The sequence below is a fragment of the Suricata suricatta genome, chromosome 15 (assembly GCF_006229205.1).
Source record: "Suricata suricatta isolate VVHF042 chromosome 15, meerkat_22Aug2017_6uvM2_HiC, whole genome shotgun sequence".
NCBI lineage: Eukaryota > Metazoa > Chordata > Mammalia > Carnivora > Herpestidae > Suricata > Suricata suricatta.
The window spans coordinates 78,331,986-78,353,375 of NC_043714.1; the positions used below are offsets into that span (position 1 = coordinate 78,331,986).

At 49.4% G+C, this 21,390-nt stretch overlaps 1 protein-coding gene across 3 annotated transcripts in view; it reads right to left on the minus strand.

Annotated features, from left to right (window-relative positions):
* Positions 1 to 21,390, minus strand: part of ARHGAP39 (Rho GTPase activating protein 39) — a 102,643-nt gene that overhangs the window by 47,241 nt on the left and 34,012 nt on the right. For all 3 annotated transcript variants that reach the window (XR_003903007.1, XM_029923064.1, XM_029923063.1), the window contains exon 2: positions 11,538 to 11,703. Coding sequence is in view for 2 of the 3 variants with exons in the window: in XM_029923064.1 (XP_029778924.1) it covers positions 11,538 to 11,617 (80 nt within the window). In the remaining variant the exon portion in view is untranslated. The remainder of the gene's footprint in view (positions 1 to 11,537; positions 11,704 to 21,390) is intronic.

The window sequence follows — 21,390 nt, forward strand, 5'->3', positions numbered from 1 at the left end:
GACCAGGCGGAGCTCCGGTGTCCCAGGACCACAAGCAGATGGCTGGGTGCTTCTGATCCCACAGCCCCCAGGACCCAGTATGGAACCACCCACTTCCACTCGACAGCTGCCCTCCCCATGGGGCCAACAGACCATAGCCTCCCTCCAAGGGGGTACTGCTGATTATCCAGTTTCACTTGCAAATTTTTAATTTTTTGTTTTGAAACAGTGTTAGCCAAGGAGGGTGCTGTAATAGAACAAGGCGGAGCAGGCAGCGCACAGGCAGCAAACATTTACTTTTGCAGTCTAGTTATTCCAGTGCAAGGTGCCTGCAGGGCCAGGTTCTGGTGATCTTCGTACCACACACAGAGCCCTTCCCTCCACGACGGACCCACATCTGAGTGCCGGCTCCGTGGGTCAGTGTGAATCTGACCAGCACCCTGATGTCCTCACTACAACGGCTGTGGACAATCTGTGCTTCTAAAGTCCCCGCCTCCTCCTCAGACGTGTCTTGGCTATTCCTGGCCCTCGCTCTTCCCCACAAACTCCAGAACCAGCCTGTCAGCACCTCTGCTGGGTCTACGGCAGGAGGATTAGACACGCTTTCCACCCAAACCACGTACCCACTCAACCAGGTCTTCTTTAAAGGGTATGCACATCTTTCGTCAGATTTATTCCTAGGCTTCATACATACACACTATTGTAAATGGCATATTCTTTTTAAAAATGAAGTCGGGACATGTAACATATACAGACAAATGTACAGAACACAGAAATAATTTTAATGAGCAATTATGATTCATCACTGTTGTAGGCATCACCCACCAACAAATAAAATGAGGCAGCATCTGAGACAGCCACATCGCTCCTGTTCACCCCTGAGGACACCACTGTTGAGTTTTAAGGCAACTGTCTCCTTGCTTTTAGAGTCCCACCATCTTTGAAGATGACCCTAAACAAATGATCTGAGGTGTCTATTTTTTAATCACATATCCATGCAGTTCAACTATTTTTTGTGTGTTTTGTTTCCTTCACTTGCAACTGAAACTCACCGATGCTGCCTACCTGGTGGCAGCCCGCCCAAGCTCACAGGGCACAACGCTGCACTGCCTGAAGCTGCTACACGCTTTGTGTGTGTGTGTGTGTGTGTGTGTGTGTGTGTGTGTGTGTTTACGCTCGTCTGTTGGTTGGTTTGTTTAAGTAATCTCTACACCCAACATGGGGCTCAAACTCACGACCCTGAGATCAAGAATCTCATGTTCTACCGACGGAGCCAGCCAGGTGCTTGGGTCACATATTTTTGACATTTGGGTTGTTTGCCTTCTGGGACTACCTTTCACAACCCTGCTGTGCACATCCTCACCATGAGCCCTGGGCAGAAGCTGCAGAGCCTGACGCTGAGTCCCAGGAGTGCACACCAACTGTCGAGGGGACCTCGACTCACCCCCTCGGGGCTGTGTCCAGCTCTACTGCTTATTCCTCATCCTCACCCGCTTGCTGGTGGTGGCCGGTTTCTGCAGTGTTAACATTACCGTTTTCTGGTTTTATACACACACACACACACACACACACACACACACATACACACACGTACACACATATACATAAACACATATATACACACATATACACACACACATAGATAACACACACACTCACACACACACATACACACACACATATAGATACACACACACTCACACACACACACACATATCACTATATAATTTTCTGTTGAGGAGACGCTCTGTTTCCCTGGATGTTGACGCTCTGGCTCCGACTCGTCGGGAGCTCCCTCTCCGTGCCTGCGACAGGACCGCTCAGCACTACTGGAGGACACCTGGCGCCACAGTGCAGCGTCTCCACAGGGCTCATCGTACTGCCCACGGGAGGCTGCAAAATGCTCAGCCTGCTTCCCAGGCCGCCCCTCACCCTTCTGTCCCCTCTCTCCATAGACATCCCTTAACGGCTTCACAGAGAACCCAGAGCATGGAGGGGTCCCTTCTGTGCGGCTCCCCCTTGACATTGACCGTGAGCACATGATTCACCCTTCATCCAATCCCATGCTCCTGTCAACAAACTACACACCCAAGAGACTGGCTGGTGACCCTGCCCCAGGCCCACAGAACCCCAAGTACCCCCTTCAGGGAATTACCGCTTTGCTGGGGGTCATTACCCCCCTCAGAGACATCTGAGAGCCCAGCACAGGGGGGAGTCCACACTCCGTAAGCCCCACCCCGCCTCCCTCCCTGCACCGGCAGTCAAACTGGGCTGTTCCCAGAGGAGGGACTCTGTGGTTGCCTACAACCCCCACCCATCACATGCCAGTCATCCTGGAAGGAAGAACAGTGTGTCCTGGGGACAAGACAGCATGAGGGACAAAATCTGGGAGAGAATGTTCCAGAAGTGTAAGGATAGGAAGCAGGCCTGCAGGCAGTGTCGTCCAGGGTGCAGCCGCCCCTCAAGGCCAGTGGCTGCGGAACATGGGGTAGGAGTCCTCTCATCATCTCCCGGGCTGCTCTGTCCAGGACCATCTTCCACCACGACCATCGCTGTGCTGCTCACGTGGAAATCTGCTTCCCCAAGTGCCCACGGCACCAAGTGGGACTGTACCAACCCCGCGTCCCCACCCGACATGAATGACAAGGTGGCCCTCTTCCCTGCTGTGAGGCAGGTCTTGACGTTGCACAGAGCCCGTTGCCCCTGCCCCAACCACCTTCACCTACTTGGACCACCTGATTGGCTGCCAGTGGCCATTCCCTTCACCCTGGACAGAGCGAGGCTCTATCCCTGTGAATTGGGTTGTTCTACCTGGGAAACTCTCGGCACCTTGAGCCATCCTGGGGGCGACGTGCACTCCCAGCAAACTCACACCACCCCTCTCGGCCTCCTGATCTGACCAGGCTCTCCTCATAGGCGGCCAGCCACTTGGGCCTCCACCCCAGAACCGCTTACGCAGGCACCTTCTGTCCCCTACCTGACGAATACTGGGACACCAAAGGATGGCATCGATGCATACAGGCCGAAGAACATGAGAGGGACCTGCCAATGCTTCAAAGAAGACAGGCTGGCTGGCCAAGGGCTCTCTCCAGCCAAAACAGGAAAGGAAGTGAGGGACAGAGTGGGGGGACCCCAAAGAAGGCGTCTGATGCAAAGGCCTGGAGGCCAGGGCAGGAGCTGTGGGTCTTGCTCAAGTAAAGAGAGAAACCTTAAGAACAGCTCTGGCCAAGGCTGATGTGATCTCATTCAAGCTGATCCACAGGGAACAAGGATGGAGACTTCTGGAAGGCCAGGCAGGAGCTGGGTTCCACGGTCAGGTGGGGCATGTTCCCCAGGGGCTCAGACAAAGCAAGATGAGAGGGAAGGGGGCCTGAGAAGCCGGCGGTGGGGGTCGGGGGGGAGGAGCAGGCCCACATGGGATGGGGCACAGCCCCCAGGCGGGGGAGAGGCTGCTGGAGGCTGGAATGGCAGGGCGGCTGTGCGCTCCCTGCGGGGAGGAGGTGCGGCGTCCGCGTGGCATCCTTGCACCCCCAGGCAGCCACCCCACTGTGGTCCCTGAGCCCTGCCCCTTCATACAGATGTGCAGCACTCCTATCCTGCTTCACAGAGATGGATTTACCAGAACAACATCCAGATACAAAAGTCTCAGAAGGAGTGATCTGGCAGAAAAGCTCCCAAAGGATCGCCTGGACATTCTAAGCCTAAAGAAGCAAGACCAACTCTTATTTTTGCTTTAAACACACTTTCTAGTGAGTCTGAGGGCTATAACTCTCTCTAAACAAAGAGTACCATCTGTTCTCTTTTTGGTGCACTCCTATGTGTGCGTGGGTAGAACCCTGCTTTTTCAGAAGAATGTTCTGGTCACCTCTTGGTACAGCACTGAACCAAGACCCATGGGGAGCCAGAGGGCAGAGGACGCATATAGGATGTGGATCCTTGCACAAGGTGACACAGCAAAGCTGGGGCTGGGCCAGTGCTCAGCTCCTTCACTCAGACCCATGCTGGGCAGGCTGGGGAGAGAGAGCTTTGTGCTGCCTGGAGAAAACCGCCTCCTTGCTGAGCTGAGTGCTGTCTATGCCCAGCCCTCGGCTCATGGGGCTGCTCAGTGCACGGACGCTCAGTAACCAGGCATGTGATAACAAACTGTGCTCCAAATGCCCCGTGGGCTTCGCTGTGAGAAGGAGCATGACACTGCAGGGGACAGACTGGCAGTAGTATCTGAGGTGAGTCAGCGAAAAGGATCTGCAGGCTGGCCTGCGGCCCCCCCAGTGTGCTGGGTGCGGGATGCACCAAAGACAACATAAAAGGCCCTTCCAACCTGCCCAGTTCTTAGAGATACTCGCTTGCAGACAATGATGTGCTCAAATAGTTCCTGAAAAAACTTAATGAGTGTCAGGTATGTGCCAGGCAATTTACCAGGTGAAAGGGACACAATGTGACTAAGCATATTCTCTGCCCTCCAGATTCTGACAAGGGCCAGATCTGCTCATCAGGGCAAGGAGTGTTTTCAGCAAATGGGGCTGGGACAGCTGCATGTGCGAACGAGGAGGCTGGACCCCGACCTCACACCACATACAGAAGTTAACTCAAGGTGGAGCAAAGACCTGAAGGTAAGAGCCAAAGCTATAAATCTTGGAAGAAAACATAGGGTAGATCTTCACCACCCTGGATGTGGCCACGGGTTCTGGACCTGACACTAAAAACATGAGCAACAGAAGAAAAATAGATAAATTGGACTTGATCAAAATTTAAAACTTTTGTGCTACAAATGATACCACTAAGGAAGTGCAGGGCTGCCTAGGTGGCTCAGTTGGTTAAGCATCCAATTTTAGCTTAGGTCATGATCCTGTGGTTTGTGGGTTCTGTGCTGACAGCTCAGAGCCTGGAGCCTGCTTCTGATTCTCTGCCCAGCCCCCACTCATGCTCTCTGTCTCTCAAAAATAAATAAATGTAATAAAAATATTTTTTAAGGAAGTGAAAAGACAACCACAAAATGGGAAAATACATTCGCAAATCATGTGTCTGATAAGGGGCTCGTATCCAGAATGCATAAAAAAACTCTTACAAGACAAATACCCAATTAAAAAACAGGCAAAAAATCTCAATAGGCATTTCTCCAAAGAAGATAAACAAAGAGCCAACAAGCACATAAAAAGGTGCTCGACATCAGCAGGCGTCAGGGACAGGCAAATCAAACCACTTGAGACTCCACTTCACACCAACTAGAATGGTTATAATAACTTTTTAAAGCCATAACAACAAGTATTGGAGGAGAGATGAAGAAAGGTGACCTTCATACACTGCTGGTGGAACTTAAAATGGTACATCCACTCTGACAGAGTCTGGCAGCTCCTCAGAAAGTTAGACGCAGAGTTGCCACGTGAGCCAGCATTTGTCTGATCCAAGTGCAAAAGACACCTGTCCACACAGAAACCTGTACAGACATGTTCACAACAGTGTGAGTCATAATAGAGAGAAAGTGGAATCGACCCAAATACCCATCACCTGATAAACGGATCAGCCTGTGGTGCACCTACATGAGCGAATGTGCTCCGAAACCTGCTACCACACGGATGAGCCGAAAACATGACTGAGTTAAAAAAAAAAAAAAAAAAAAAAGCCAGTCATAAAAGACTACCTGTTGTGTGATTCCATTTATTTAAACTGTCAGGAGCAGGAAAATCCACAGGGAGATGGTAGATTAGTGGTTGGCAGGGCTGGGGCAGGGGCAGCTGCTAATGAAAAGGGGTTTCTTTGTGGGATGGTAAAAATGCAGGCAGCGGTGATGGATGTAGAACTTCTAGAATGTACTAAAAACACTGTACGCTTTGAAAGTAAATTAACTTTATGTGAACTGTGTATCATTGAAACAAAAGATTGCCACGTCAGGAGAGCTGAGCAGGTCACAGTAGGGGCTGCAGGGGGGTCACTCCCCACAGAAGGCAGAGGGGAGGCAGGGGGTGTGGAGGGGTGGAGGCTTCCCAGGTCAGAGCTCGCACTACCAGGACAGCCAAGCACGGAGGCTGACAGGGCAGCCAGGGCCTCTGGGCTCCAGTGTGAGCTGTGACCACGGCCTGAGCAGGTACCAGGATGTCAGCAAGTGCTCAGCCCCTGGTTGTCCCCAAGCAGCCCCTCTAACACCTGGGGCCCCGGGGCCCCCTCCAGGCTGTCGGTCCTCCTCAGCACCCCCCCAAAACACACAGGGTGTGTCTGCCCACCCCAGTGCCCCCTGTTGCCCTTGTCCGCGCGACCTTCTTGCTCAAGAAGCCTGCGGATGCAACGACATCACACCTGTTCACATCAGCCTCTTCCACCCTCTACAGGTTGTTGGCACCCAGCAGAGACATCGCCTGTCCTCAGACCTCACATCACACTCTGTCCCAAACTCCCATCGCCCCATTGTCAGACAATGTCCTCTTGTGCAGCTGTGGCCTTGTCATTCCACTGCTTCCTACCCGTGGCCAGTGTGGCCACAAAGGCCACGTCTCAGGCCCTGAAAGACACCGAACCCCACTCTCACTGCTAAGTGAATTCATCATTGCAGACAGCACCTTAAGAGCAAAACCAGGGGATAGGCTGGAACGCCCACAAAGTCCCCCAGCAAGAGGTGGCTGAGCGTGCCGTGTCCTCGTGTCCCCTCACTCCACTGGCCCCACTGACCCGTGAGCATCTGCCTTCCTCCTGCAGGAGGGCCAAGTGAGGCTGCGTCCCCTGCCCGACAACCCTGCATAAAGGGAAACCCCTGTGCATTGCTTGACCAGGACCTCTGATCCGTATCGTGGCCCAGTTGCTGAACTGGGGCCTGGGCCTGGTGGTCCCTCACAGAGGGAGTGAGGGCTGCCCATGTGGAGCCTCAGAGCCGTGGGTGCCACCCGGTAAGGGGAGGGCAGCAAGCACACGGCCTGCCCACCTCCAGGTGCTACTCTGCTCATGGCAAGCTTTTCTACTTTTCAGGAAGCATGAAGCTCACACCTATTGAAAACTGGCAGAGGAGCATACCAGGGGAAACGGCACAGGGCTCCATACCTCATAGGCCTCACCTGCTCTGCTCATGGAGCCCTGGGCGCTGGGCAGATACCACTGGACCCACCACGATGTCCAATCATTCTTCCGGACCTGCAGCTTCAGCCTGGGTCTCTTTGGCTGCCTGTGTCCCATGGGCATAGGGAGACGAATGCATGCCCTTCCTCACGTGGTCTTCCCCTCTAGGCCTCGGTTCAAGGGATGCTCCAGCAAACTGCCTTGGCAAGACCCAGAGCCCCAGGACACTTGCACATGCACATTCCTGAGCCTGCCCAGTGGCACTGCAATCAGCAGCTCCTTTCACACTGTCCAGGAGCGACCACAGGGTGAGGCGCCAGGTCAACCCAACACCACGCTGAGACTGGTGTGTGAGCCTGGGATGCTTGTCCGTGACCACGGTCCTTCTCTCGGAGAAACAGCAGAGCCTGCTGCTTCTCACTCCTCAGTGCACCATCATACCCCACACGAAATGGAGAAGGGACTGGGCCAGTGAGAATCAACTCTGAGCCCTACGCCCTGTGCCTGGCAGGACCGGCACTCAGAGCACCAGGGACACTGGGAACATCAGGACCTTGGAAAAGGATGGGAGAAAGTGAGGATGACAGTGCCACGGGAGCAAGCCAGCAGCAAGAACATGGTCCTGGGCACACGTCCCGCAGGGCCCTCAATCTTCACGGGTGAATGAACGACGGGGCGCTGCCAGGGGCCGGGAAACCTCACAGCCAGCATTTCCCCCCAGATCAGCCTACGGTCTGGATTCACTGATTGTGAGAATTCCAACAGGACATCTTTTCTGGGCAGGGGACAGGCTGACTACCGTTTATACCAATAATGACCAAAAGTGCTTTGAAAAAGGCTAGAGGGAGCATCTGAAGGCCCCAAAGGCAGGCAGTGTGCTCAGGTGCGCACAAAATGCATGGATGGAAAAGAAAGCCCCTCACAGATCTGTCCCCTTGGGAGACACGTGACATTCACAACCTAGGCCATTTGTCTATACAGAAAATCGTCTAGCTAGATACCAACTAATTTGTTTTTTTGGTTTTTTTTGTTTGTTTGTTTGTTTGTTTTTCCCCTCCCATCCCCTCTGATACGTACTAATTTGAACCTTAAAGCATCTAGAAGAGCCTGAAGAGCTCAGTCAGGAAAGGGTTTATGAAATCAGACAGAAAAGACGTGAAGGCACCAGAAAAGCCAGTGAGACAGACTACTTTGGAGTTTAACATGTTTGTTCATCAAAAACCAACCAAATAACATGAAAAAGTGAGCACAGAGACAAAATACTCCATGCGTGTATTCCAATCATGTACCTAGAGTACAAAGGAAAGTCGACAAATCAGAAAAGTTAAGACAAATAATTCAACAGAAAAAAAAGGATGAGAGATTATTCTCAGAGGAAGAAGACTCAGGAGCTAAGTTTCCCTGGGTGACAGGCATGGATGCTGAAGCCACAGGCCGACCACCAGCCACAAAGAACGTTCTGGTGGAGCAGGCATGCAGCGGTGGGGCGGGGAGGGTCTGGCATCTACGCTGCCTTCAGGTCCCTGAGTGCAAGAAGAGACCTTGGGACCCAGGGGAACGGGCACCACAGGAGGAAGAGCTGGGTCTGTGTGTCCTGCCCAGTGCTGACTGTGCCCCGTGAGGCACGTGAGCCGCGGAAGGCAGCTGCGAGGAGAGTGAGCCTGGAAGGAGCAGGCAGACGCAGTCTGAGTGGGTCAGAACGTGGCCAGGTCAGGACATGCAGAACGTGTGCAAAGGCTACCAGAGGCAACAGAAAAGCAGAAGCAGATGCGGCAACTTAAGAAGCCGAGCACAGACATCGCGGATCAGGGCCTTTACTAAATGGTGCTGGACTACCAACCGGATGGCATTTGGTGAATGGAAAAGGCAGGGGCCATACCTCACAAAACACAAGAATAAGCCCATTCTTGCATGAGCTCTACATGCAAGAATAAAACTATACCAGCACCATGAGAAAACTCTTTCCCCATAACCTCAACAAAGGGAAAGATTTTCTGATTGTGATTAAAAATCCAAATGCACCAAAAGAAAAGGTTATAATAGAGTACAGAGTGAAAAATATTTATTTTTAGAACACATTTGATGAAAATAGTATTTTAATATAAATTACAAAGGGCTCCTATCCTTTATATATGAATTTGAACCAAAATCCCCAAAACTCCACAAAAATACTATAGAAAAGTGGGAAAAGGAGACATCCCACTTCACCTGGCATCAGACATAAAACCAAAGCTGTGCAGATACCCGCAGCCCCTCACCCCACGCCATCCAAGGGAGGCCGGGGGGCAGACAGCACAGCACACAGGACTCCACAGAGGACACGCGACAGCCAACACTTCACGGCCCAGTGGCCCCTCGCCTGGATTTACCTTCAGACACACCTCCAACAACGCAAAATCCCAAAGCACGGCTTTGCACAAAGCACCCTTGTAACTGCTGCCAAGACGCATAACACCAGACTGGCTGAACACTATGGTGTGCGTGCACAGCGTGACCCAGGGGGGCCTCACAAACAAACACCTGGTAAACAGGAAAACCACCGGCCAGAGGTGTGCGGGGGGCACAAAGGTCTGGAAGTGAGGGGTCCTTCTCTGAATGCATCTGCTGCATAGTTTTGCCTTTATGTTAGGTTAATCTCACTGTTTTTACAAAACAAAATTAAATCAATAAGAAGAAAAAGGGAGCAGGAAAAAACTCAAATGGAAACAAATGAACCCAATTGTATTTCAATGAACATCATAACCACCAGCAAGGGGAAAGAACTAATCCACTGGTCTCTACCCCATTTGTGAGCAGAGCGCACAGGGGGTGGCTGGAGCACAAAGAAATTCTGAACGTATATTTAGCGCGTGCGCACGTATGGAACGGGTAAAGCAATCCCGGAACAGTTTTCAGATACGCTCTCAGATGAGCAAATGAGTGTGCGCGCTGCTGCTCTCGGGGACAGGCTGCTGCCGAGAAGAGGGTAAAGGCTGTGAATAGGAGACGGAAGGGCAGCCCTCGGGGAATGGGCTGGGATTGGAGGAATTCAGCATTTTTAATGTGTGTACACATTTTCTCGTCTGCTTAAGGGGCCAACAAGCAAACACAGAACCAGAGCCGCGAGTCTGCCGATCCCTCAGACTGGCCCTCCAATACCCATCTTCGCGGAGAGGAGCCAGGGCTACTCAGGGCACAGCTGCCTCCAGGCAGGGAGGCAGCAAAGTAGCCAGTAGGAAGGGGCATCCGAGAATCACAGTCACGTAGCGGAAGGAACCTCACCGGCCCATCTGGGACAATGCAAGCACTGAAGAAATTAAGTGCAAGAACAAACTACAAACCCTGTAAAACGGAAAGGAATTTCAGAGTCCAAACCGAGAATGAACAAAGGAATGCATGAGCAGGGACAAGGGGCTCAGCAAGCCGTAGCTGGAAAGTCGGCGCTCTGCAGGCATCCCAGGAAAGACTGGATTATGTAAGAAACAAGCAGAACACCCAAAGCAGTGAGGAGCAGGGTGGCGAAGGGAGAGCAGAGGAGCATTAGGTGGCCATGTGTCAGCAGAGGTGAGACCCCGGAAACGGCGGGAGATGGCTGTGCAGCATCCACTAAGAAAGCGGCAACCCAAATCAATGCTCCATTTGAAAAAGGGCAACTATTGCATTAAACAGTGTCGGTGTGCTGGGGCGTCTGGGGGGCTCAGTTGGTTGAGCATACGACTTTGGCTCAGGTCATGATCTCACCGTTCATGGGTTCAAGCCCTGCACTGGGCTTTGTGCTGACAGCTCAGAGCCTGGAGCCTGCTTTGGATGGGCCTTCATCTCTCTCTGCCCCTCCCCCGCTCTCTCTAAAAAAATAAACAAACGTTAAAAAAAATTAAAAAGGAAATGTCAGTGTCACAAAAGGCAGGGAAATTTCCGTATTACAAGAGATGAAAGAGCCGTGCAGCAGCAGCAGCAGGGAGGGCGAGTGTGTCCAGAGGGGACGGAAGCACCATGAAGGGTGATAGGAACCAGCTGACGAAGGCTGGACCACAAAGCAAGAGACAGGAGACTCACCCCAGATGCCCCCCAGAAGCAGCACCGTGCGAAGGGAGGGGAGGGGCACAAAAGCCACAGGGTGAAGGGCAGGGGTGCAAGTGCTCAGTGCACCGTTCCTGTTCTTGCAACTTTTCTGTATGTGTGGAATTATTTACAAATAAAGCTAAAAATGAGAAACATTAAAACGATGATCTGCCTTGGTGTGGACTGATGCCTGGAAGGGCACACGAGGTGGGTCCATCCTTGGGCCTGCAAGGCGTCCGGGTCCCCTCCATCTGCAGCAGTAAGTGGGGGCCGCGCCTCGGGACCGGCTTCCACGGGAGCACGTCAAATCCCGAAGCAGCACGGACCACCTCTGGTAGCAAAGCCCTGCGAGGCCCGCCGGGTATGGGGACCGGTGGCTCACCCCAGCACAGACCTGACCCACTAGCCGCTCGTCCTTCTCTGAAAGGAAGAAAGCCAGTCTTCCAATACTTCGGCCCACAGATGGCTTCTCTTACCTTGTGCTCGACCCTGAAATCCGGGGCTCTTGCACGCCAGCATCATGGCTGTCACATTCATAATCCCTTGTCTGGGACATTGCAGTCTCTTCCTGACGACCCGGGTGGATAGAAGTCAGAGGATCATAGGGACTCTCCCTCCACCATCAGTCAGGGAGGCACCGCCCTGTGAGAGAGCAGAAGTCTCTAAGCACAGAAATTCAGAAAACATCTTTGGGTTTAGGGAACCCGTAACGGCCCGGCCCAGCCCCTCACAGCCCAATGCAATGGCTAGAATAAGGAACATCCACACCCAAGCGCAGTTTCTCTGCTCCCTATGCCTGGCCACTGAACCCAGCCCACAGGAGGGCACCCAGGCCCCTCGCCAGCCAGCCCTGGGGAAGCTGCCTGACACCTCTCAGACACAATGTCCTCAGCTTTCCAACAGGGACAGTACCATGGACACACTGCTAGTTTTTTAATGTCAAAGCCGTAAAGGAAGGTCACCTGTTTACAACCCAGATGGACAAGGAGTTAGAAATACTTTGTGGACAAAGCATGTGGCAAGGCCCAGAACGGGAAACACTCCTGAATAGGCAACACTCATGCAGGATTACCTGGTTGATGACAAAGGGTGGACTTTTCTTTTTAAAATATGTATTCATTTTTGAGAGGTCAGGGGTGGGGTGGGGGGTGGGGGAGAGGGAACGGGAGGCAGGAAGGGGCAGAGAGAGGGGGACAGAGGACCTGAAGCAGACTCTGTGCTGACAGCAGCAAGCCCAACACAGGGCTCAAACTCACAAACCATGAGATATGACCTGATCCAAAGTTGGATGCTCAATCGACTTAGCCACTCAAGTCCCCAAGAGTGGACTTTTCAAAAATGGTGTTGTGGTGACTAGATATACTCATGGGAAAAAATGGATCCTGACCCCTACCTCACGCAATACACAAAACTCCATTCTAGATGAACTATAGTTCTAAATATTAAAAGTAAAACAATAAGGTTTTTAGATACAAATGTGGAAGTTTTTTTAGTCTTACAGCAGGTTTGGGTATCTTAATCAGACATAAAAAACCACTAGCCACATTTGATTACCTGGACCTGCACACAGTGTTCCCAGCAGCCCTGGTCACAATGGTCAAAACAAGAAACTGCCAAATGTTCATCACAGCAAAAGGGACCCTCAAAGTTCCTCCAGGAGCCTACCCACAACCTAGGTGAAGCTCCCAGAGGGTGACAGAAGCCAAACACAATTAGATGCACACAGTACGATTCCCTCACATAAATGTGTTCAAAATCAGGCCGAATCAGCCTGTCAGAAATCAGAAGCAGCCGCCTCCAGGCCAGATAGTGAGGGGAGGGGCCCAGCTTGGCACCAGAGTGTCGGTTTACGGAAGCTCAGGACCTGCACGCCTGTGCCCTCACACTTTTCTGTATACACATCCCTCAGTTTCAGTAGAAAGCCTTCGGAAATGAGGAGCAAGAATATAATACCAGGACAGGATCCTCCCCAGCAGTGGCTGGTCTACAGACCCCAACTATGCTACTCAGGGTGAAATAAAAGAGATTCAAAGCACCAAGTGGGGCACAGCTAGCCAGGAGCCCAAGGGTGGGAGACCACAAGTCGATCAGACACTTTCCCCAAGGCTCAAAGGATGGTGACAGCACAGATCAGCCTAACAGTGCTAGCGTCATGAGCTGGAGATCACCCGCCTAGAGGAAATGCTCCCAGCCTTCTTTCTGGCATCCGAATATGCATACAAATTTTACTTAAATACTTAACTACTGGGAATGCTGTTAAAAAAATGAAACTCAAGTATTTCTAAATCCTTGTCCATCTGGGTTGTAAACAGGTGACCTTCCTTTACTGCTTTAACATTAAAAAAACTAGCAGTGTTAGTAAAATTCTGAAAAACTAAAGAGTATCTGCCATAACCTGAAAGCAACTCAAATCAACCACCTGTGTATCCCCTTTCAGTTCTTGTCCCCCCTTTATGGCTGGTCCAGAACAGGAGGCACAGGGGTCACCGAAGACTACCTCTGAGATCCAGACTGGCCCTCCTTCCTCAAGTCAACCCTGTATCAGTCCCTCCAGAAAGCCTCTCCAATCCGGGACAGACACCAAGTCCCAGCGACTCCCAAATGCTCTGGGTCCCACACCCCACAGAGATAGCCCTCCCAATTCTGCTGTTCATTCCTGAAGTTGTCTTCATCCTTCTAGCTCCTTTGCATTTCCATGGAAATTTCTTCTCATATTATCTTCATCTGGTTTTGGTATCAGGGTAATACTAGCACAATAAAACGAACTGAGAAGTACTCCATCCTCTCAATTTTCTGGGAGAGGTTGTGCAGAATTGCTATCACTTGTTCCGCAAACGTTTGGCAGAATACACCAGTGGAGCCATCTGGGCATGTCCTTTTCTTCACAGGAAGGTTTTTAATTACAATTTCAATTTGTTCAGTAGATACAGAGCTAACCACGTCTTAAACTTCTTGAGTCACGTTTAGTGGTTTTGGCTTTCCAAAAATTTGTCCATTTTGTCTAAGTTGCGTCACATTTATTGGCACAAAGTTGTTATGCCATTCTTTTATTGTCCTTTTCAGATCAATATAATACACAGTGATGCCATCTCTTTTGTTCCTGATATTGGTAATTTATGATATTTTCACTTCTTTACCTTATCTGCCTGGCCAGAAGTTTGTCAATTTTACTCCTCTTAAAGAAAAAAAAAAAAAGACAGTGTTGGGCTTCATAAATTTTCCTTATTTTTTTCCTGCTTTAATTAATTTCTACTTTGATCTGAATTATTTCCTTTGCAGTCCTTTGGATTTTAATTTGCTCTCCTTTTTCCAATTTAAGGTGGAAATTGACGTTAGTGCTTTACAACCTTTGACAGTTTCAATCTGAGTCAGAGTTCCCCTTAGGGTATAGCTTTTGCGGCATCCAGCAAGTTTTTATTCTATTTTCATTTTCGTCCAATGCAAAAACTTGCTGATTTCCCTCTTGGTTTCCCCTTTGACTCATGGATTACATAGAAGTACGTGATTTACTTTGCCAGTCACTGGTGATTTTCTAGATATTTTTAATGGTTTCTACCTTAATTTCATTTTTGTCAGAAAAACTTTTGATGCAGATAAATAAATGGTCCATCTTGGTAAACAGCTCACAGGCATTGAGAAGCAGGCTGTTGGGTGGCCTCCTCTATGAATGTCAACTGGGTAAGGCGGGCTGAAAGCAGCAGCGTTCATTGTCTACCAGTTTTACCAATTTCTGAGCAAAGGATACCAAGAGACCCAACTTTATAATTGTAGATGTCTATTTCTCTTTGCGGTTCTATCATTTTTTGTTGTTTGTTTTGAGAGAGAGGCGGGGGAGGGGAGGGAGGGGCAGGCAGAGAGAGAGGCAGAGGAGGGGAGAAAATCACAAGCAGTTTCCATACTGTCAGTGTAGAGCCCGACACCAGGCTTAAACTCAAAACCGTAAGATCATGACCTGAAATGAAGTCGAGTTGGACGCTTAGCCAACCGAGCTACCCAGGCGCCCCAGTTCTATCAGTCTCTGTTTCATGTGTTTTGTAGCTCTGTTATTAGGTACATAAGTTTATGCTGTCTTCTTGGAGAATTAATCTGTTTCCCATCATGAAGTATCATTATCTGGTAATTTTCTTTGCTAGATCAGTGTATTTGATATCATTACAGCAAACCCAGCTTTCTTTCCATTAGTGTTACATCTTTTGCCTTCTTTTCACTTTTAAGCTATTTGCGTCTTTAATATTTGAAGTGCGTTTATTATTGCCAGCATATATTTGGGTACTGCCTTTTAATGCTGACAAATTATGCCTTAAATTTTTTTTTAATGTTAATTTATTTTTGAGACAGGAGAGACAGAGCACGATCAAGGCAGAGGCAGAGAGGGAGACACAGAATCCAAAGCTCCAGGTTCCGAGCTGTCACCACAGAGCCCAGCCCAGGATTCAAACTCCCAAGCCATGAGATCATGACCCAAGCTGAAGTCGGGACAGACACTTAACCAACTGCCACCCAGGGGCCCTAAATTCTGCCTTTTAATTGGGTGTTTAAACCATCTAGATTTGTGATTGCTGACATGGTTAGGTTGAAATCTATCATTCTACTTTTTAAAATTTTTACTTAATTTTTTATTGGCGGGGGGTGGGGGGCGTGCAGAGAGAATCCTGAGACATGGGTGAATTCCACAACCCTGAGATTACGACCTGAGCCAAAATCAAGAGCTGGATACTCAAACTGACTGAGCCACCCAGGCGCCTTCATTTTCCTACTTTAAAAACTTTTCAGGGCGTCTGGGTGGCTCAGTCAGTTTAGTGTCTGACTTCGGCTCAGGTCACGATCTCACACAGTTTGTGGGTTTGAGCCCCACACTGGGCTCTGTGCTGACAGCTAGGAGCCTGGAGCCTATTTTGGATTCTGTGTCTCCCTCTCTGCCCCTCCCCCACTCACACTCTCTCTCAGAAATAAGCATTAAAATTTTTTTTAACTTGTCTCATTTATTCATTATTCCCCTTTCCTCTTTGTCGCCTTTTCAGATTATTTTATGCGATTCAATTTTATCTCCACTGCTAACTTATCAGCTGTATGTAATTCACTGACTATTTTAGTAAATGGTTTGGGGTTTATAGTGTCCATATTTAGTTTAGGACAGTCTGCCGTCAAGGGAAATCATACCACTTCAAGTACATGCATTCAGCATTTCTCCTCTCCTGGACCCATGCCGTTCTTGCCATCTCTTATTCTATATATAACCATCGCCCCCAGTCTATCTTATTACTTTTCCTTAAATAATTATCTTTTAAAGAGACTTAAAGAATAAAATAGTGTATATCTATATCTATACCTAGCCATGTAGCTGTCATTTCCAAGAATCTTCATTCTTTTGGGTCCACATGGTTTCATTTTCCTGTGGCCTGAAGCCTTCAGTGCCACTCCTGTAACATTTGTTGCAGTGAAGGTCTGCTGGTGACGGGTTCTTCGGCTTTCCCACATCTGAAGTATCTTGACTTCACCCTCACTCAGCGATGTAGTCACACTGGCACAGAGTTCCAGGCTGGCTGCTCCCGGCCTCTTCACCAACACTTTCCAAAGAGAAATCTGCTATCGTCTGTACCAATTTTCCTCTGTATGTAGTCTTGTTTTCTGGCTGTTTTTATTTTTATTTTTCATTAAAAATTTTAAAAAATGTATTTATTTTTCAGAGACAGAGAATGAGTGGGAAGGGGGGGAGAGGGGGAGGGAGGGGGAGGGGGAGAGAGAGAGAGAGAGAGAGAGAGAGAGAGAGGGAGGGGGGGGGGGGGAGGGAGGGAATCCAAAGCAGGCTCTAGGCTCTGCACTGTCAGCGTTTTCTGGCTGCTTTTAATACTTTATCACTGGCTTAGAACAATTTGATTATGATGTGCTTTGTGTAACAGCATTTGTGTTTGTATTTGGAGGTTGTGAAGATTGTTTAGGTTGATAGTTTTCATCAAATTTGGAAGCATTTCAGCAATATTTATTTAGATAGTGGTTCTGCACCCTTCCCTTCCCATCAGGAACTACAATTACACAAGTGTTGGTCCTCTGCCAGGTGTCCCACAGCTCAGTCCTATTCTTTTGCTTATTTAAGAGCACTTTTCCTCTCCTTGACTTAGTTTGCGTGGTTCTTACTGCCTTATCCCCAGCTTCACTGAGCTTTTCTTCTGCAGTGTGTAATCTGCTCATCCCACCCAGTGTATCTGACATTTAGTTTCAACTCTGTGAGTTTAATTTGGATCTATTTGTGGCTCACAGTCTTCACTTCATCTTGTCTCTACTCAGTGTGTCCAGTGTTCCTTTAGCTTTTGAACACATGGAGTATAGTTCTAATAACCTTCGTGTTCCTATAAATATTCTTGAGCTCTGTTTTGAGACATGGTAACTTGGAAAATGTGTGAACCCTTCAGTTCTTGCTTCTCACACTGGCTAGGGGCACCAGAGCAGTATTTGCTCTACAGCTAATAACTCTCCACTGGGTAGTCAACCCAGTGCCTTGTGAATTATGAAGGTTTAGTCTGCCTCAGGGCCAGGCCCCTTCACAGTGTTCTGAGAGCTCTGAGCACCGTTCCCTCGGACTCTTCTGCGGGATTCTCCCTGACTCTAGCAGCTTCCTCACCCCCACACACCGACTGGCGCTCTCCCACGGGTCTCCGAGTTCTCTCCACTAGCAGCATTCTGCTTTGCTGCTCTTCCCTACACACTCCATCGCCATGGCCACGCCAGACTCTGCTCGATCTCCTGAACTCGGGCTCTGCCAGACCCTTCATCCCTGCAGCACAGCCTGGGAACTCTGCTCTTGCGCGGAGCTGGGGAATCACCGGACTCACCGTGTTCGACTCTCACCTCATAAGAATCAGTGTAGTTTGTCGTCTCAGACCCTAAACCTAGAAAACCAAGGTTTCATAAATACTGTCCAATTTTTTATTACTCCTTGTGAAAGGGTAAATACGACCCCTCTTGCTTCATCTTGTGATGAAGCAAGGAGAAAGTGCAAGTACTTTTGCTCAGCATTGCATAATTACACAAATAAAGTATTACAACCGTGATATTTAATTTCCCTTCCTCCCCAGAGGGTAAGCTCCATGAAGGCATGGATGATATTTGCTTTGTTAACCTTTGCATCCTTGGCACAGAGTAATCAAACATTTACTGAATAAATACACTCCTTAATCACCTGGAATTTATCTTGGCATACTGTACAACTAAGGACTTAAAATATTTGTTCTAGCCTTTTGCAACGTATGGTTCCAAATATATGATAGTCTAGAAAACACTAAACTATATCAGCGGTACAAAGATTGTGGCTACCAGTGATTCAGAGGAGAGAGGAAGGTTGAGCAGGGTATTTTTTAAGGTGGTGAAACTATTCAGTACGACTTTCCCATTGTGCATACCTAACACTACGCATTTGACAAAACCAAGGAAATTTACAGCAAAAAGAGTGAACTTAAACATACACATTGAAAAGAAAATAATTTAGGAAGTCAAGGGTTCTCAAGATGCAATGCAGCATAGGGAAAAACAATCTACCTGTATTGCGAATGTATGAAACAGCCTCGAAGGAGGGGTGGAAAGGTGCTAACCTGAGAGACTTTGGAAATGAGCAAGGATATAAGACTTGACACAAAGGAACTGCATATAGGCATCGTCTCCAGCTGATAAAGTCACTTCTCAGGAGTACGGATCTGATACCACGACGTGTGTACATGGAAACTGAACATGGCAGGTTACAGGTGCACACGAGGAGCTGAGATGACACACATGGGGATCAATTAGGGTGAAGACAAGAGTCAGAACTCATGTTCTGCATAAAGCACATATAGCTGGGAACACCTGGAGAAGAGATCTCTGTGTGTGTGTACGCTGGTCAGTGCGCACACATGGCTACACCTGGAGAAATTGGTGTGTGTATATGTGTGCACACGCATACGCCCATACACAGGTCAGCGTGCACACACAGATTCCCTGGCTCCATGACCTCAGACAGCCTAGTAGCAACAATAGGCTATACAGCAAGGATCATACCCAGAGGCCATCTCCGGGTTCTAACAGCATTCTCCTTGGAGAAATGGCTGAAACCCTGGGGCAGGAAAAAGACAAGATGCTGTGGAGGATCCCACTGAGGTGGCAAGGAAGAGTTAAAACAAAAGCAAAGCCCCACAGGGATGGGGTCTGTCAAAGGGACAACGGAGCCGACCAAAAGAGCTCTTGATGACCAAAGTGGGAGCAGTGTGAGGGGGAAAAGTCATCTTAAATCATGACCCAAAGTATAAAATAAATATCTGAGCCCATAATGATATAAGTGAATAACCAAATAAGTAAGTGACATAAGAAAACAGACAAACCTCTCCCTGAAAAGAACAGTCTGTGTAAATGCTCTGCCTGCAAGGACACGGCTTTCCAGCACGCCCAGCCTCTCAGAGCCGCACACCTCCACCAGGTGGGGCGCCTGTGCTGAGGCCACGCTGGCTCAAAACAAATTCCCGGGGAGCATTTCTTCACCCCTCACCTTGCTGCCTCTGCTCCACTGCCTTCCAGAGCAGAGGATGAGGTGGGCTGGGCCTGTACAATGGACTCCACTCACTGACCAGGTCCTGTTCCAGCACCTGGTCATTTTGTATCCAGTTTTTCCAGAAACATGGTGCACCCTCTCACTGCGCACAGCCTCCCCTCCTTTACTCTCAGGAGGCCTTGGTTTGCTTGTCCCTTGCTCCCTGGGCGCCATCTCTCCCCTGGACTCCCTACACCCATCCCGACCCACATTGGACCACCCTGCAACCTTCTCTCTGACCACTTTTCAGTTTATTTCTCCCTATGCAGCATGTTCTTTCCTAGCAGCTTGTCCTCTGGAGAACGAACTCTTGTGTCCATCCCGTTATTTGTTATTGAGAACGGGGCTCTTATGTTGGTGGGTTTCAGACTTTAATTTCCTTTCTCAGCTCTGCCAGCTCACTTCCTCTCCTGCTATGTCGTCTTTTCTTTGAGCTCTTTTATCTTTATGTTTTGAATTTTGTATTTTTAGTGTACAGAAAAAGTTATATCTAAACTTTCCATCTGTTAATTCTTCTGTTTTCTTCACGTACTGTTTAACTGTGTTCATTCCCTTCAGTCTTCTCTTTCTTTAGTCCATATATTGGCTCCTGATTATTGCTCATCTTTAAACAAGGAAATGGACAGCCTCAAACCAGGTCTATCATTCCAGGATGCTCTATTCCAAATCTTATAGGTTCTGCCCTGGAAATGAGTTTCTGGTATTAGGACATTTTTTGGTTGCAAGTGACAGAAACCCAACTCAAACCGAAAGCAGAGACATCTGCACCTTCACCTAATAGGGCTGCCTGGGTTGAGACCCTACAGATGCAGGGGTCCCAGAAAGGCCTTGGGGCCACCTCTCCTCGGTGCTCTGCTCAGGCTGGCTGCACTTTCAGGCAGGCTGTCTCTGCCACCACAAATTTCTTCCCTCTGGTCCAGCGAGAGAGTCTCCTGAAGGCTTCTGCCAAGCACCGCGGCCTCGGTCTGGCTGGCTGCAGGTGGGCTCCTCCGGCACTCGGTGGGGCCTGCCTGTACAGCTCATTCAGGGCCGGGGGCAGCCCAGCATTGGAGCCCGCTCCAGCTCACTGCCCTCATCACCTGCCGCCCACGTCTGGTCTGTCCCACAGCCATGGCTGTGTCACATAAATGCCATCGGTCGTGTCCGTAAATCCTCTCTGTGAAGCACAAGCACATCAGGGCTTGGCTCTCACTGCTCTTCCCCGTCTGGCAACATCCTCCTCCGGCTAGGGCTCTTCCTTGGATTCATTGTAGATTGAATCTCGTTCTCTATTTTTCATTCTTTCTGTTCATTTCAGTGAGTTTCAGGGAGGGAAGTAGAATAAACAAGTCTTTAATCAGCCGCCATCTCCAAAAGGCCTGAGTTCCATTCTCAATGCTGTTTTTAATAAGTTTTCCAAGTTCTGAACAATGAGTGCATCTCAGTTTCATGTTCTGAAAGCTTGGCTCTAAGCAGGAAGCACAATGGCCCATTCTCCACACTCAGTGACCAGGACAGGCTGGCATTTCCCGCTCGCGCCTCCCGAAAGGCTCTTCTCATAGACCCCCTCCAAAGGTTTCAACCGTGACCCGACCTGCCAGTCATGGCATCCACTTGTGGGTCGGGACCAGCTTTTCAAACTTTTCTGGGAAAGGATGTCAGACCACACCCCACATAGAAAGGACACTTGTTTGGAGACACTTGGATGCAGCACAGAGTGAATCTCTGAGGGCACTTGGACAGCCGCCACCCTGGGGACAGCACTTGGCTTCTGGCAGTGGGAGGCCCCACGGCAG